The sequence below is a fragment of the Solea solea genome, chromosome 4, assembly GCF_958295425.1.
Source record: "Solea solea chromosome 4, fSolSol10.1, whole genome shotgun sequence".
Lineage (NCBI taxonomy): Eukaryota > Metazoa > Chordata > Actinopteri > Pleuronectiformes > Soleidae > Solea > Solea solea.
Window position 1 is genome coordinate 23,002,510 of NC_081137.1, and position 15,969 is coordinate 23,018,478.

General features: G+C 38.9%; 1 protein-coding gene across 1 annotated transcript in view; it reads right to left on the reverse strand.

Moving 5' to 3' along the window:
• Positions 1 to 2,448: 2,448 nt before the first annotated feature.
• LOC131458754 (gamma-aminobutyric acid receptor subunit beta-2-like) overlaps positions 2,449 to 15,969 on the reverse strand; it is a 48,412-nt gene continuing 34,891 nt past the window's right edge. Inside the window, exons 6-10 of the mRNA XM_058627988.1 lie at positions 12,402 to 12,539; positions 9,386 to 9,538; positions 7,414 to 7,658; positions 6,696 to 6,836; positions 2,449 to 6,505 (exon numbers count right to left, since the gene is read on the reverse strand). Of these exons, the coding sequence (XP_058483971.1) occupies positions 6,164 to 6,505; positions 6,696 to 6,836; positions 7,414 to 7,658; positions 9,386 to 9,538; positions 12,402 to 12,539 (1,019 nt within the window). The 3' untranslated portion in view covers positions 2,449 to 6,163. The remainder of the gene's footprint in view (positions 6,506 to 6,695; positions 6,837 to 7,413; positions 7,659 to 9,385; positions 9,539 to 12,401; positions 12,540 to 15,969) is intronic.

The following is a 15,969-nucleotide window of genomic DNA, read 5'->3' on the forward strand; positions in this document are numbered from 1 at the left end:
CAGCCCAGAACTAGCGGTGAGTCAACGGATCTAAAGCGATAATGCTAGTTGGGCTTAATGTGCTTCCTCTTAGAACAAGAGGATGGACTCTTCCTGCATTTGATTCACTTGAAGCGATCTGAGACCTATGTTTCAGGTGCACCAGAGTTCGCTTCTTTGGTGCGGATCAGAGTTCGGTTGCGCAACCCGGACTTTCCGAGCAAACAAACTAGGATTTGAATTAGAAGGAGCTGCTGTGACTATGACTTTAGACAGTCACCACTCCACTGCGTCCACCCACAGGGCACCTGCTGTCCTTCAGGGCACTGCTCATCGTCAGAGCAGTGGGGTACGACACCTGCTGATGCTTCACGACATAGAATCTGTGAGGAGTTTATTCTTTTACCAGCCTACGTGTCTGACCAATAAACTCAAACTCAAAGTGCAGTGATATGTTCATCATATTGGCCTCAGATCCCTTTGGTCCACATTTCCGGTGTCACATTCTCGTTCTTGCTTCAGATGTAATAGCTATTTGGAGCTTTTATATTTTATGTAAGTGAATCATCCTTTGCTAAAATGCCGGTTTAACATCTTGGTTGAATAAACTCTGGCTTCCTTTGTTGGTTAATCTGTCACACAGGATGATTTAGAACAAAACCAAATGAGGTGGGCCATGCACAGACAAACACACGCACGGTGTGGGAGATGAGCAGAATGAGTGCTGTGGGAGAAAGATGAAAAGGAGCGTTTCGCATTAGACTTCTAATGTCTTTGTTGTAATGCCAGGGCCTGCCCACAGTTCTGTGTCATGACTCATGTCCTTCTATCCACAGCCGCACAAGCTCTATTTCTATATCACGGTGGCTTGGTTTCAAATCTGGGCAAATGAGCACACTGTGCTTGTTTTCAAAATGGCAACGCAGATTTTGAAAAGATCCCTTTTTGCAATGGAATTCAGTCACACCTGAGCATTTTGTATCCACATTCTAAGATGTGCACTGTGTAGCTGTGACAGTTGTAGTGTCTGTTACTTGTTTGGAAAGTGAAAAGTGGAAAGTGTAGTTACTGTATGTGATGCTGCTTCAGTATTGTCAGGGGTCATCCACAAATCACATTCTCACATTAATTCCTCAGCTCCCCGGGCTGTCAGAAGCAAGATGTTCTGTCTCCCTCTCCTGCCACAGGACCGTTAGGGATTAGATGGGATTTTGTTTCTGTTTATGGCGTCTGTAGTGCATGCATTTTCCTTTTCTTATACACAGGATGTTCAAAGTACCGCCTTAGCACTCTACAATATATCCCCTTCTCCTGTGGTGAATGGGAGCCCAGATCTGTGGGTTCACAACTCATTTTCTTGCATAAGTTTCACATCGTGTCAGTAAATGTACAAGCTTGTGTGTGGATTTGTTTAACCCTTACAACACAGAGCATTTTAAACATTTATTCTGCTTTTTTACCCATCACTATGCTTAAACATACAGTATATACAGATGGTATAAGAATATAAGTACAATAAAGAGTTTCTTATATCCCTTTTTTCAGCACAACCTTGGCAAAAAGTACTCAAAATGTTTAAAATCAGATTCAATTTGTCAAATTTGGAAATACGTCACAGTTCAAAGTTCACTTGGCCTCGTTTTTATGAACAAAAAGAAAAGAAAAAAACGTCTATTTTGTGACTTCTGCACAATAAACACACACGCCCAGGGTGTCCATATAAGGAATTGTGTATTATTCCCACGGCACGTTACCATGGATGAATGTGGAACGAAAGAGGGTCCTGTGACATAAGAACTGACGTAAAAATGGTGATGACATCGGTGTGATAATTATTGTGCCGTCTTCTGATGTTGAGGAGATTCAGTGATCCTTTGACCTTAGATAGCAACATTTCTTGCAAAGGCCTTGGAAGTCAGTGATCTCCCCTTGATTGTGCATGCTTCATGCAGACTGATATGGAAACATATGAAGTGATAGAAACCTTTTTTTAACGCAGACTTTGAACTGTGTTGAAGAACTTTGAACTGCTTTGAACTATGGAGGCGCGACATTACACCTTTCAGTGTAAAGCCTGCTGGACATTATTATTATTAGATGTGGACACTTTAATCAGTAATCTGTGATTTGGAATGAAGCTGCAACTAACGATTATTTTCATAATTGATTCATCTGTATTCGAGTAAACGTTTGGTCCATAAAATGTCAGAAAACGTTAAAAATGATAACATGATGTTCTCGAAAGTCCAGTTTTTGTCCACAAACCAAAGTGATTCAGTTTTTAATGATTTCTTTGTAATATGGAGCAAAGAAACCATAACAATATTCACATTTATGAAGCTGAAAGAATCAGAAATCTTGTTTTAATCATGAACAAAGCTTCAAACCCATGAATCGATTATCTAAGTAGTTGACGATAATTTGGAATTTTATACTGTGCATTGAAAGAAATGTGTGGATACAATGATTTTTATCATTGTAAGTGATTACAATGAACATGAGGACAAGATAAACTGCTCTCATTTACACAGTAACCTTGCATTTTCAATATTGAACGATGATGTTTACCATGAGATGCTAAACTGGTGATACCACTTAATAAACACCTGCAGATTTTAGAACTGTATACAATATTTATTTGACAATGTATTCATTTTCATAGTTTTCATAGTAAAGATGGAACACTGACTTTTACATGGTTCATCTGTACGAAGCATACAGTCCAGGGTTTCTGTGGGAATGCTCGTGTGAGTGTGGCACATACAAGGATTTCTCAAGGTGGAAGGTGTTGAAAGGGTAAAGAGGATTGATGCTGCGAGGTGTGAAGTCCAGGGCAGCGGGAGGCTAAGGCTTCTTCTGTGAGTGTGTGCAAACATACTCTGTCACCAACATTTGTCATTTCAGGCCGTTAGAGTATCAGTCTGTCCTTGCTCTCCGGAAAAAAGTCTGTCTGATGGAAAACTTCTGAAAAACCGTGCCTTCCAAGAATTCAGAAAAGCCAACTGTTTACAACCTGTATTTTTTAACTTCATATGTGGGACAATGAAACATTTTCATAAACATAAATGCCATCTCTTTTTTTTTCTCCAGAATCCCCAGTAGACAAGGTAATTATTCTGTATAGTATAAATGTGAAAATTGCCAAAATTGGACTTACAAGGATTTTAAACAAACAGCAGTGTGCATTTTTCTTTCTTTCTTTTTTTTTTTTACACAGGAGTATAGAAATATAAAAATACAGTATATGAAACAAAACAGCGCTGTGAAGTACAAACACATCAAAGTGTAGAACTCATGAAGCAGGCCTTTCTTGCCAGTTAGCGGTGTGCTTTGGAAAACTCTGGCCAACACACGCACACACACGCACACGCACACGCACACACACACACATCATACTACATACAGTATTATTCTGAATATTAAGAAATATATTTATATTGGGAAGTTTTATTCTTTCTATGGCTATGGTGGATTAAGTACCTTAATGACTTTAAATTATTGATTAAATATGATTAAATATTTTCTTTTAAATTCTACCTATACTGAGCAATAACTGTATGAGCACTGTTGGCTATATGGTTTTAACGGGACTTAAATTAAACCGAGAAAAGTAAATAAATGACAGAGGGGAGACATCTGATAGAAGCTCACTAAGGTACTTTTCCTTAAATACAATATTTGGGTTTAAATTGAAGGTTGTGGTGAACGTCTATGGTGTGAACTGTGCTGACCTGAGATGGTTGAATTTAGGGGATGATACAAAAGGCATCTTTATCACCTGACCCATTTTTATGTGAGTGTGTGTTTCTGAAATCTGTAATTAGCTGATCATTGGTACAACAACAAAAAAAACTGTTACACCTCTGCTGACACATTGCTGCAAAAGAATATCAAATACATTCATGAACATTTTGGCAAAACAAACGAAAAGTGCTTGGACAAAATAACAAAATAACAAAAAAACAAAAAGTGACACTGTAAAACAAAAACTATTTACATGGTTTCACATCACCCACTGCATTCTGTATTCATTTTAATATAAATTATATTGAAATTTGTCCCTCTGTCTTTCCAATAGAAAGCATATAGCTATTTACAAGAATAATAAACACCAATTCATATATACATTCTTGGTGAAATACTGGATGAGATTTTAACTTCAGGATTTTCTCAGAGAACTCAAAACTTGCATTTTTTTTTCAACAATATTTGACATTATTACTTAATTTCCTCACCATGTGCCGTCGCCAAATTCCAGCACATTGTGCAAACGGTTTATTTATAGATTTGTGTACGATATTCAGAGTTTTACCTGTCACTTGTTGGACAGTAGACTAAAATAGTTGTAACTGTTGCATAAATGCTATTTTAATACAATATTTGCAATACCAATCGACATACATTTTTTTTTTATAAAATGTAATTACTTCTATATTCATGTTTAAATGAAGTAGATTCAACACAAGAACACACATGAAATGGAACACGTGAGTGGGAAAGAGATGCGATGAGACATAACTGTAAGTAAATAATTAAAGTATTATCGTGTAATTGGTCCCACACACCTACAATCAACAAATGGTCACGATTCCTTTGTGTTAGATCCTTGTTATTTTGTTATATTTTTGGAACAAAACTGGCACAACTTTAAACGAACCTCTCACAGTTTTAGCTCCTCCAATTTGAACTCCAACCACAACTTTATATTGAGTTCTTGAATTCACCGAGGAGAAACAGCAGTCCATTCACACGGACAGTGGTGTATGACTCTCTTGTGTATTACAGCCCTAGTTGTATTTTTTAGGTTTTGTAACTAAACGGCAAATTGTAATCATAATTGTCACGTCAGTAACAATTCCCCTCAGCCACGATAAGCACCAGGTATTAGAAAAGAACTACGATACAGCCTCTATGGCTTTGAGAACGTGTGTGCAAAGTGTTTTGTACAACATCAGATGTAAAGAATCTGCATTTATAACGTGGGCTTTTTACAGCTTTTTATCATCAATGTCATTGCTTTCTTTTCAAATCCGTAAACAAGTAGATTTTAAACTCATAATAAATAATAGATGCGGAGCTATCACCTGATATTTGATGTTTGTTGTGCTTTTTATGCACCCTTGTCTTTCTGTGAACTAATAAATTAAATTTAGCTTCTCGTTGTCTGTCGCCTTGTTGAACCGTGACAGACTAATCATAGCTGCTGAGCCTCTTCGACAGTTTTCATCTGTCTTGTTAATACAGGAAAGTGAGAATAGAGCTATAAAAAAAAATATAATATAACAAATCATGTGAAGCTCATATTTTTCCTTATAATTAATGCTATACATGTGATATTTACATTTACTTTAAGACTAAACTACTTTCTCTGAATAAGGTCTTTCCCCAAAGACGTGTAAAATGTGCTTTGGGACAAAATTCCGTGTTAATAATTTAGTTTAGTTATAATTCAAGTTAGTATAATATATAAGTACATTTTATTTAAGACAAATATTTGTTTTTTTTCTTACTCTTTTTCCATCTTTACTTTGTTATAAAACATGACACAGTGGGGAGAAAACACAGTAATAACAATCCAGATCGGCCATATTAGTCTCATGCGTCTTTACATTATGACAGTTTTGACGTTCAACAGGCTTCTTGAGTGCAGTCTGTATTAAAACCTGGAAGCATTCTCGTGATCTTCATTAATAATACTTAATGCTTCCTCACTGAGATGTTTATGAACTGGGGAAAAAAATAAATTTATATACTTGTATTCAAGCCCAGAGAAAACTTTCATCAGCACGTTTCTGTGAATGTTAAGGATCGTTTAAATTGTTAAAATTGTATCTCACTATGATATTTTGGCAATGATTTAAGTATATTGTAAGTCTAACATAATAAAAACATACAAAAATATGCAAACCAACATTTTAAACTCATGTCAGAGTACACCATTGACAAAATATGTAAAATTTTTAAAACAATTATTTAGGAACAGGCACCTTATATGATTGTAATCTTTCTTCTACAAGGTTGTCGTGTGTTAGCCAGCAAGTGTGGAGGTTCAAGATATGGATCCAGTCTTGAATATACAGTAGTAATTCAGTCCAGTGTTACAGGATCACGTAAAAATCAAACAAACCAGATACAAACAACAAATGAGGGAAATACTTTGCTATCACTGGTGTTCCTCTTGTTTTTAATTGATGTAATAAAGCCAATAAATGATGTTGAAGAAGGAAAAGACGGTTGGGAAGATCATCCTTGACCATTTGTCAATAGAGTTTACGTCAGTCAAGTCTGGGATGTTGATCTTTAGCTGTGACGCGCGTCGCCGTAGTCGGCTCTTCTTCTGAGTCATGTGGCGCTCCAGTGTGTTGCGGCCAAAGTTGTGCCTGGCCAGCCCGGCTTTGCGGTACTGTAAAGTCGAACTGTCGTATTTCAGCATGGTGTTCCGCGGGTCATTGAGACCCAGAGCCAGCTCCGAAACACCCATGTCATTCTTGAGGGTGCTCAAAAGGATGTTTTCATGGGGGTCCATCTATCGAACAACAACAAAAACAAGTTTATTTTGTACCTAAATCATCGTTTGTTCACTTTATTTTTGCAGTAGCAAACAGTGGGAAAAGTTAGGGAAAACTGGTAATAGATTGTAACATTTAGAAAGTAGTTACAAACCAATTATACACTTGTATATAAGTGATATTTTGTAACATAGATGTTTATAGTACCCTGTTCTTTTGATCGCCAAGTCCTATCGCCGCGTCGTCCACAAAGATCGGTTCCCACATTGAGTCGTGACCGTCGAGGTCCCTCTGCGTCATTCTGGCGTACAGAGTGTCGTCTCTGCCGACCACGTTCCCCACCAGCCACTGCAGGCACAAACACAGTTGTTGTGATTACTTTAAAAGTTGTGGATGGAGACTGCAGCAGCATTTGTGTGGGCGGGGGAAAAAATAAATAAAAACTTGTACATAATGAAATCATTGCATGAACACAGTTGTTTGTACTGCATTTGAATAAGGAATCCGTATTCCTTTATCAGTGGATTCACAAGCCTTTGCGTCACTTGTTGCCACGGGCTACGAACACTGTTCCAATTTTGTCACTGTTTATTATTCAGCTGATATCCGTTTGCTTATATGTGCTCATGTTATGGTGGCCATTTTGCATCTCTTTTAGTGAGCAATCAGTTCATTTCAGCGGGGAGTAGGAAATGGAAAGCTTATTAAAACTGGCTATTCTTGGCACAGACGGCACAAGAACCATAAGGTCAACACTTCATTTGGACTTGGTGACATTTCTTTTCATTGCTGAGATTATTCAGAACTCCTTTCATAGCTTTATGAGAAATTAAATTAACGTTTTACCCACAATCTCAAGAAAACATGGCTGTAAATGGAGTAATTAACTTCTGTCATTTTTTGTTTTTTGTTAAGCTAATGTTACCTTATTTGGATCCATCTTCATCTTTTCATTGTTTGCTATGGTTATCTTCTCGGCCGCCCTCTTCTGCCGCTGAGGGCCCCGTCCAAAGAAGATGTAGTTGACCAGTGCGTACTCCAGGAGAGCCAGGAAGACGAAGACGAAGCAGCCCATGAGGTACACGTCTATGGCCTTGACGTAGGGGATCTTGGGGAGAGTTTCTCTCAGATGGGTGTTAATGGTAGTCATGGTGAGCACCGTCGTTATACCTGACGGAGAATAATATCACCGATTACATTACAATATTACTTATGACATCGTGTGTAGTTGTTAATTAAGAAACCTTTTCTATTGCAGTGTTTCTCAGTCCTGCTCCAACACACCTGATCCAAATGCCAGCTCGTCAGCGAGCTCTGCAGAAGCCCAATAACGACCCATTTATTTGAATCAGGTGTGATGGAGCAGGGAAACGCCTAAAACATGCAGCAGGGCAGTGGGTCTCCACGAAACACTGGTCTATTGGGACTGAATGTGCGAGACAGATTTGAAACCCCCGGGCTGTAAACGTATCTTTAGGATCCACTTGATACCTGATGTCTGTGCTGGACTAAGCCTGTATAAGGATCAATGAAACTGAGGGGCTTTAAACCCTGCACGAGTGGATAAGCTTGAAGACATGCACCTGAAGCATTACGGCACAATTTGAAATTCAAACGTCAACCTTGGTCTTGGTTCATTAGTGCAGAACTACTGAGAGAAAAAAAGTTTTGAAAAGCCTGACCCAGCAGGCTGCGAGGATCGGTACAGACAGAAAGACTTGGCATAATCCATGTGACGAGTCTGTGCTTATTATAAGTGACGTGCAAACTCCGACTGGTGATTTCATTTCATATCCTGTTTTGAAGCTAACCACTGGCTTTTTGTAAATGTGTGTTTACAATAGTGTGCAGTGTCTATGACATCCAGTACCTGCATTTGAGTTGGCATGAAACATGTGATTTCCTCGCACATGAATAAATAATGGTTTTCTTAGCGCTCGTGGCATTTATGAATCCTCCCCACGCGTACCTGCACAATTCATTTTGAAAGCAAAAATTATTTAAGGCAATTTGTTTTGAGCGTCTTAGCAGACAATTAGTAAATTAAAAAAATACAGCTGTCACAAAGATGACCAGTGTTCAAAAATAGGATTCAGGCAATTCTCCCGAGCTGTTTGCTGCAATAGCTTAGCAATAACAACAAAGGATTTTCTGCGACACTGGGACCATGTGATGCAGCTATTACAGGTTCACTTTAATGCCTGGAATCAGGTCAGAGTAAAGTGGTTTCTGAATCCTGCGTTAAATGTGGGGGGGAACATGAATTTCCCAACTTTGCTGACCACCCTCCATTACGTAGTATTACCCTTTTTTTTTCATTAAATCCCATGCATGCCTTCCCCCTGGATCAGTAAGTGCAGCTCAGTTGTCAATCAGTGAAATTGCCTTGTCGACTAAAGCTAAAGGGATGGGGTGGAAGGGACGGATGAAGCCGGGTAGATGGAATTTGGTGAAAAGAAGACAGGGCGCTTCAGATAATACACCTGTAGCGATTTAGCAGCATTTGTTGTCCTACGATAGATATTTATCCTGGTTAATCAGCATCGTGTTGTGTTCTATGTTCTCCAAGGACTTAATTAAGTCCCAGGTTTGGAACAAACAAAGGCACAAAGCATTTGAATGGAATTATTTGAAAAAAAGTTTGTGCAAGAGTGTGAACATTTCACAGCCTTAAGAAATTCATCTTTGGTGAGTGGAATTTCCTGCCTTCTGTTAATTAGTCATGTTCCTTCCTTCTTAGTATACTACGTACTTGTTTCCTTTGAGGTTTCTGCAACATGTTTCCATTTACCTCACAGAGAATGTTGTAAAGGTTATGCGGAATAATTGGGGGAAGCTACCACGGCTTTCCCCTCAGATTTACCTGCTCAGTGTATTTTCACTAAGCAGGCCCTCACCTAGAGCCACTCTGGCAGCAGAAGCGTCATAGTTGATCCAGAATGAGACCCAGGAGAGGATAGTAATGAGGATAGAAGGCATGTATGTCTGCAGGATGAAGTACCCAATGTTTCTCTTCAGCTTAAAACTCAGGGACAGACGAGGGTAAGAACCTGCAGAGAGGGGACAGTGGAAGAAAAATAGAAACGCCGTCATAGAGAGGATGTATATATTTTTGGGATGTTCTCAGACTGTAGTGCAGACAAGATAAACAAGCAACACTAAAACACACATTTTGAAGTGAAATCTTAAGGTTATAGACTGTTGGCAATGGAAATAGGTATTTCCTTAATTTGGAAAATATTGGACAACTTGGTGTCTTGGTTTCATCCAAACAATGAGAAATGAATGAGGAGCAGCAAATTCCAGTAGACCACACATCATTCATTATTAACACTGTTTGTGATTAGTTTTGTGTAGACTCACCAATCAGTCTAAAAGCTTGTTTGCTAGTTGAGTGACATAAATGATTATAATCCCTCACCTCATCTATAGGTTGTTACTGTTTCTGTTGGAGCGCTCAGGAAAAGGCTGTATTTGTTGTCTCCAGTGAACTGTAGCATCACCACTAACTAGAATTAGCTCTTCTTGTCTTCTGCCTGTGTTTATACACCAATATTGGAAATGGTTTGATGTTTTTTGTGTTAAGGGTCCTTTGTTTTTTGCTTATCGTTGCTCTATTTGAAACGAGCCCTCGACAGGGTTTTGGTGAGAGAAAACTGCATGAGTACACATATTTTTTCTCTCTCAGGGAATTGGCTGCATTTTTGGTTTAGTTGCACGACCAAATTACTACTGGATGGGGGAATTCACTACAAGAGATGAAAGTCGAGCAGAAACAGAGGAAGCATGAGGGAGAATAATTAAGAAAAGACTTGATCCTTCTTCCTGATGTTTTTCCCTCCGTCTCACATTTTATACAAGTGTTCCCTTTAGTTTCTAAGAGCAGAGTGTGCGGTTTTTGTGTTGCCCTGAAGCTCTGGCAAGAACAAGGTGTTTCGTTTATTTCCTCAGTGACACACACACGTAGGTCAAATACAGTTCAAGAACTGCAGCCTCTGTATCTTGGTAAAACGGGTCAATGCAAATGTCAGCACTGGGATGACATAGTCAAATTTGGACTTAAGTTCTTTGTTGAGATTTGGCGGCTAAACAACATCGAGGCCTTGGGCCTGGTTCCAGGGCGCGCGCGTGGATGATCTGGCAAACGTCGGGGTAATCTTGCACAGTGTTACTGTGTCCAGGTCCAATGCAGAATTGGCAAAGTGAGCTGCCCTTGCCTACAGCTCACTGTCCTTGGCTACTAGACCCTCCACGTGTTTCGGCACAGCGCCAGCGTACGTCAAGGCCAGCCAGGGGAGCGTATGTGTATGGAAAATCTGAGACGATAAGGGACATAAGGAAGGTGGGTGATTGGGAAGCTTGGAAAGCGAGAGTGGAAGACTGCATATATAAAATACGCTTTGCCTGGGCTGCAGCCACGGAGACAAATCCATCAAGCGGCTTATCCCTTTTCAGTGCTCTGAATCCAGGCAATGGATTTTATTTCTTTACTGTGAGTAAGCAGGTTTGCAGTCCACACATACAGCTATAATAATATCTGGTTGTCAGAACAAATGGAACTCGTACAAAAACACGATTGCCAAAACTTAAAAGTAAAAGATAAATGTAAGGAGACTAGCATTCGTAAAAGCTGGAAAGATGGTTTGAAAAGAGGACTCAAAACACTAATGAGTCCTAAATAGAAAGAGTACAGCAGATTTCAAAGTAAACACTTGGAGAAATCAAATCCTGTGAGGCTGTTGGGTCTGGGCAGGCAGTGACTCAATCATTTTAATGCACATGGAAATCTATTTTTAAAATATGGGACCTGTACATAAAGCACCAAGATCCCACAAAGCTCAACTCAACTTAGCTCCCGTTGGCACGAGCCACCGGGACAATCACCCGATTATTTCTTCATGAAGTACGAATGCAGCTTTGAGTAGAAAATTAATGGTAAATGCTGAATGTTTTATTCATGAGGGCAACAATGACATTGTCTATCCTTGGAGGGGAGACATGAGACTCATGGCACTGATGTTGAATAAATTCCCGTGCTCTCGTGCTGATGTTTGCATTTCAGCATGACCCCCCCCCCCCCCCCCAGGTTTGGCCTCTTCATAACTCAATAGATAGCATGTTAAAAAGGGATCTCCCATCTACCATATCTCTTCATTGGGTAATACAATCAGGGACACTGCAGGGATACACTTGAGTTGACTTACCTGCATGCATATTAATGGTGTACATATATATAGATGATTGCTTCATATATATATATATATATATATATTTATATACATATATATCTACTGTAGCTCAGAGTGGGCGGTATATTGTGCAATCAGTAAAAATATGCGCGTCCTCTGCAGAGTAAGGTGTTATTATTGGAGTGACTACATTGTTGTTGCATTAATGGTTTGCTCTTATTTAATACAGTAGCAAAGCGGCGATTATTCAGCAGCGCGACTGTCCTGCTTATAATCACTTTCTTGTGTGACAAATTCATGAATATGAAAATGGCAAAGACATGAATATTTCACTGCCGCAGAGCGTATTCTTTTTTTTTTGATTATTGCTGGTAAATAAGTCATGGTGTCGTTGCTCTCCCAGATGATTGCTTCATTTGAAGGTTTATGTGTATAAGTGCAGGCTAACATAACATTAGCATTTCTGGAAATTTGTGGATGCAATATGTGCAAAAACATTATATAAATATATATATATATATATATATATATATATATATATATATATATGAGTAAAAGCATTTCAAGATCGTTTATTTTAATGATAGCACCATTAGGCTGCATTATTGTTGTATTTGTGTTGCTGTTTGTGCTGTGTGTTCAACCTTGAAAATTGACTTAACACACAGGCCACTTCTCTTATTTACGACTGTGATGCATTTCAAGCTGTGCAGCAGGACGTTACCCGTTGAGAAGACAACATTCTTGGAGGTAAGCTTATGATCCACAATGGAAAACTGGGGGAGCTCAATCTTGTCCACCCCCGTCACGGCGTTGTGTCCTCCTCGCCAGTGGAACTCTATGTCGTCAGTAGTGTAACCATCTATAGATATAAGAGCAAAAAAAAGTTCATTACTATGTTTCCAAACATACAGTACAGTCACATATGATTGGTGAACCAGAAGAAAAGGATGACTTTCATGTATTAGATATAGCAAATTTCTCCATGTATACATTTACATGGGCAGTGTCCACAACTTGCATGCTCACTCAAGGACAGTGTTTCTTAATGCTGATCCTTGGGTCCCACCACCCTGCATGTTTTAGATGTTTCCCTGCTCCAACACACCTGGGCAGTGGGACCCCAGGATTGAGAAACAGTGCTCTAGGAAACAGAGCCATGACACAGTCTAGGATAAATTATTATAATTATTAAGTTGACATGGATGGTTCAAATATTGTTACTTACTTTCATTATTATTATAATTAGTTAAACATTTAAGACTCTACATGTTAATTATGGATTTACACTGGAGACATCCAAGACAAATGGTGCAGAATCTATTGAACGGTTTTTATTTTACACTTGACAAAAGCCGACACATACACGACAGTTGTGTGCGTCATCTACTTTTAAAGGACCCCTGAGCGAGTTCCAAGTTCCTTGCCGCTGTTCTCCGACAATAACTGAATAATGGAATATCCTGTTAAAACTATGAATTATGAAAAATACTTAAACACACATCCTCTCATGCAGTAACTTTATATATGCAACTAAATATACAGTATATGAGTCAACTTTATTATGTTCATCCCATGAGCAACTCAATTATTAAAACCGAGAGTAAAAATGATTAAATAATCACGCTTCTACCACTAAAACTCAACAGAATGGCTGCAAAGGGGGCAAGGAAGCAAGTCCATAAATATTTATCTCTACCAAAGACCATGGAACTTGGCTCTTGCATAATCCACTGCCTAACTGTCTGCTGTGGTGCGGTTGTCATGTCTGCTGACTTCAGGGCACATGAGTACTGGTCTCTGAGGCAAGAAAAAGGGGAGTCATGAGGAGACATCAAGGGACTAGAAGAGTGGAAGTGTAGCTCACAATTAAAAAACTGTTCCAACTCAATGAAACGTGCAATTTGAGTAACATATTTTGAATACAGAGGGTAATTCTTCTGCTCTTCAGGCCTTCCAACATTACAACACAAGGCATCTTCATGATTATTATGATTATTATAAGTCATAATAACAAGTGCTATAGCAACACGTACACAGGACACAACATGCTTCCACAGTGAATAAAGGAGAAACGTTTCTTTTATAGTGCGACTCAACACTGAGGGTGCTGTATTTTGTACGGTGCTTTATTATCTCGGAGTTCTGACAGCTCATCATGATGGGTGTACTGGTGTGTGAACTTGCTCTACTGTGGAGGAGGAGACCTAGAATCTTCAACACACTTCCCTGCCTCTGAAGCAACAACAAAAATTACACCGTACAACTGTTCAAATAATCTGTCGCTTTCAGGGCTCCAAGGCGACAACAATTGTCATTGTTTTTTGTCAGTCAGATGGCAACTTGGTTACCATCGGTGATGGTTAATTGTTGACTGTTTTTTTCTGCATGGCCATTACTTGATAACATGGACGTTTAACAGTGAGAGAGTAAATTAACATGTTTGATTTGTGTGTAGGATGGCAGTGATGATAGCGGGGGGGGGGGGGGGGGGTGTATAAAAGCATGTTTGACAGAACAATCTCAAGTGAACTCCCACACTGTTTCATTGATTAGTGCATAAACTATATATACCATTATGTCACAACACCACTCTCCTCTTCCTCCCTTATTTCTCCCTCCACGCATTTTCTCTAGCTTTTTTGCTATTTTTATCCGCCGTTCTCCCACCAGTTTTTTCCATTCAATTACACCCCGTTTCCCTCCCTCCCCTCACTTATTTCTAACATAACTACTATTATACGTCCATTTGTCTCTCACACTCCTCTTTCCATCTTCCTCTCCTTTAATTAATACTTGTGTGACCTATTTAGTTGCTCTGCATTATTAAAGCAGACTCTTTAGTGGCTTGGTTCATCACCCTCACACGCTGACATCTCTTGTTCTGCTTGACAAACGTGGAATTAAGTGCTTGCTGTGTTCAAATACACAAGATGTTTTCTCGCTCAAAAGTTAAGCTGCACCATCGTCATCACCTTCAATGATAGCTAATTAATTAAACCTAAAGATGTTTACCCAAACGAATAAGTTACTAAGGAAAGTTTTGCAAAATTAGATTAATGTTCACTCAGTTGCAGGTAAAAAAAGAAAAAAGCACTGGCAGCTGCAAGAGATAAAGTGCTTTTTTTATAAAGTATAAGTGTGTAAAGAAATTATATTAGTTAAGATGGGACGAAATAAGAGCACGTTAGGGGCAGACAGGAATAACTTAATTTAAGATACATTTCCTAAGTGATAACACCCCGGTTGAATAACCTCCTTTACTGGAAGTTCAAAATGTAAATATGAGTCAATGTGTTTGACCCTCGTGGCTCTAACTTGGAGCATAAAAGTTTGTTGTATTTTTCGACTCAATCATCCTGAATCTCAGACTAAAATGTTACAGAAATAATTCGCAATTCTCCTAATGGATTTTCCTCCGGAACCAGAAAAAGCTTTGTATTTTAGGCAAAGCACAGGTGAGAGGAGAGAACTTTTTGTATTACAGGGTGCAATGACTGCAGCCTATCTGTGGCTATGGCTGAGTGTAAGAGAGGCCAAAGTTAAAAGAAATTGTCCATGATTCAATCAGAGGACATTGCTATACAATAGTAAAGTTATATAAGTGGGAAATCTGGCATATCTCCCTGACCAAATCAAACTGCAGGCCTTTTAATCAACCTTATGAAATAATGTCCCAGTTGGTTTGTTTTAATGGGCAAAGAAGGATTTTGGAGGGAGATAAAACATGGGCTTTGACATTGCCTCAGGCAAAACAGAGTCAGGGATGGCCTTTTTTCAAAGTCTAAATGCTGTTCTGAAACATCAAAATGTCGAGAAGAATCTAGTTCGCGATATGTAAACACCACAAACACCATACTTTATAAAGGTCACAAAAACATAAAATTATCACACACAAAATTGTCTATGAGACAATCTATGAGCTTAGATGTTTGTTTCTGCATACAGTGTAACAAAGAAGCACCATAAAACCAAAAGGATACAAAAGCAGTCCACCAAACCACCATTCTACATTAGTTCCGATAAGACATAACATGCAAAACGTCACACTTATTGAACACACTTCGTCTGAAACAACTGCCTATTCTACTCCTCAATACATCTCTAATTCATGTTTGATTTCATTATTTAATGCTGTCTTCTTGGTGACCAATTAAAAAAACCTCTTCACATCTTCCCAGTACACAGCAAAGAGTAATGCCTGGACGGGGATGGAACATCTAAAAGATACATAAATAAGCCATGCCAGCCCGAGCGCGGAAGCTGTCTGCAGTTTCTAAAAATGGCCTGTG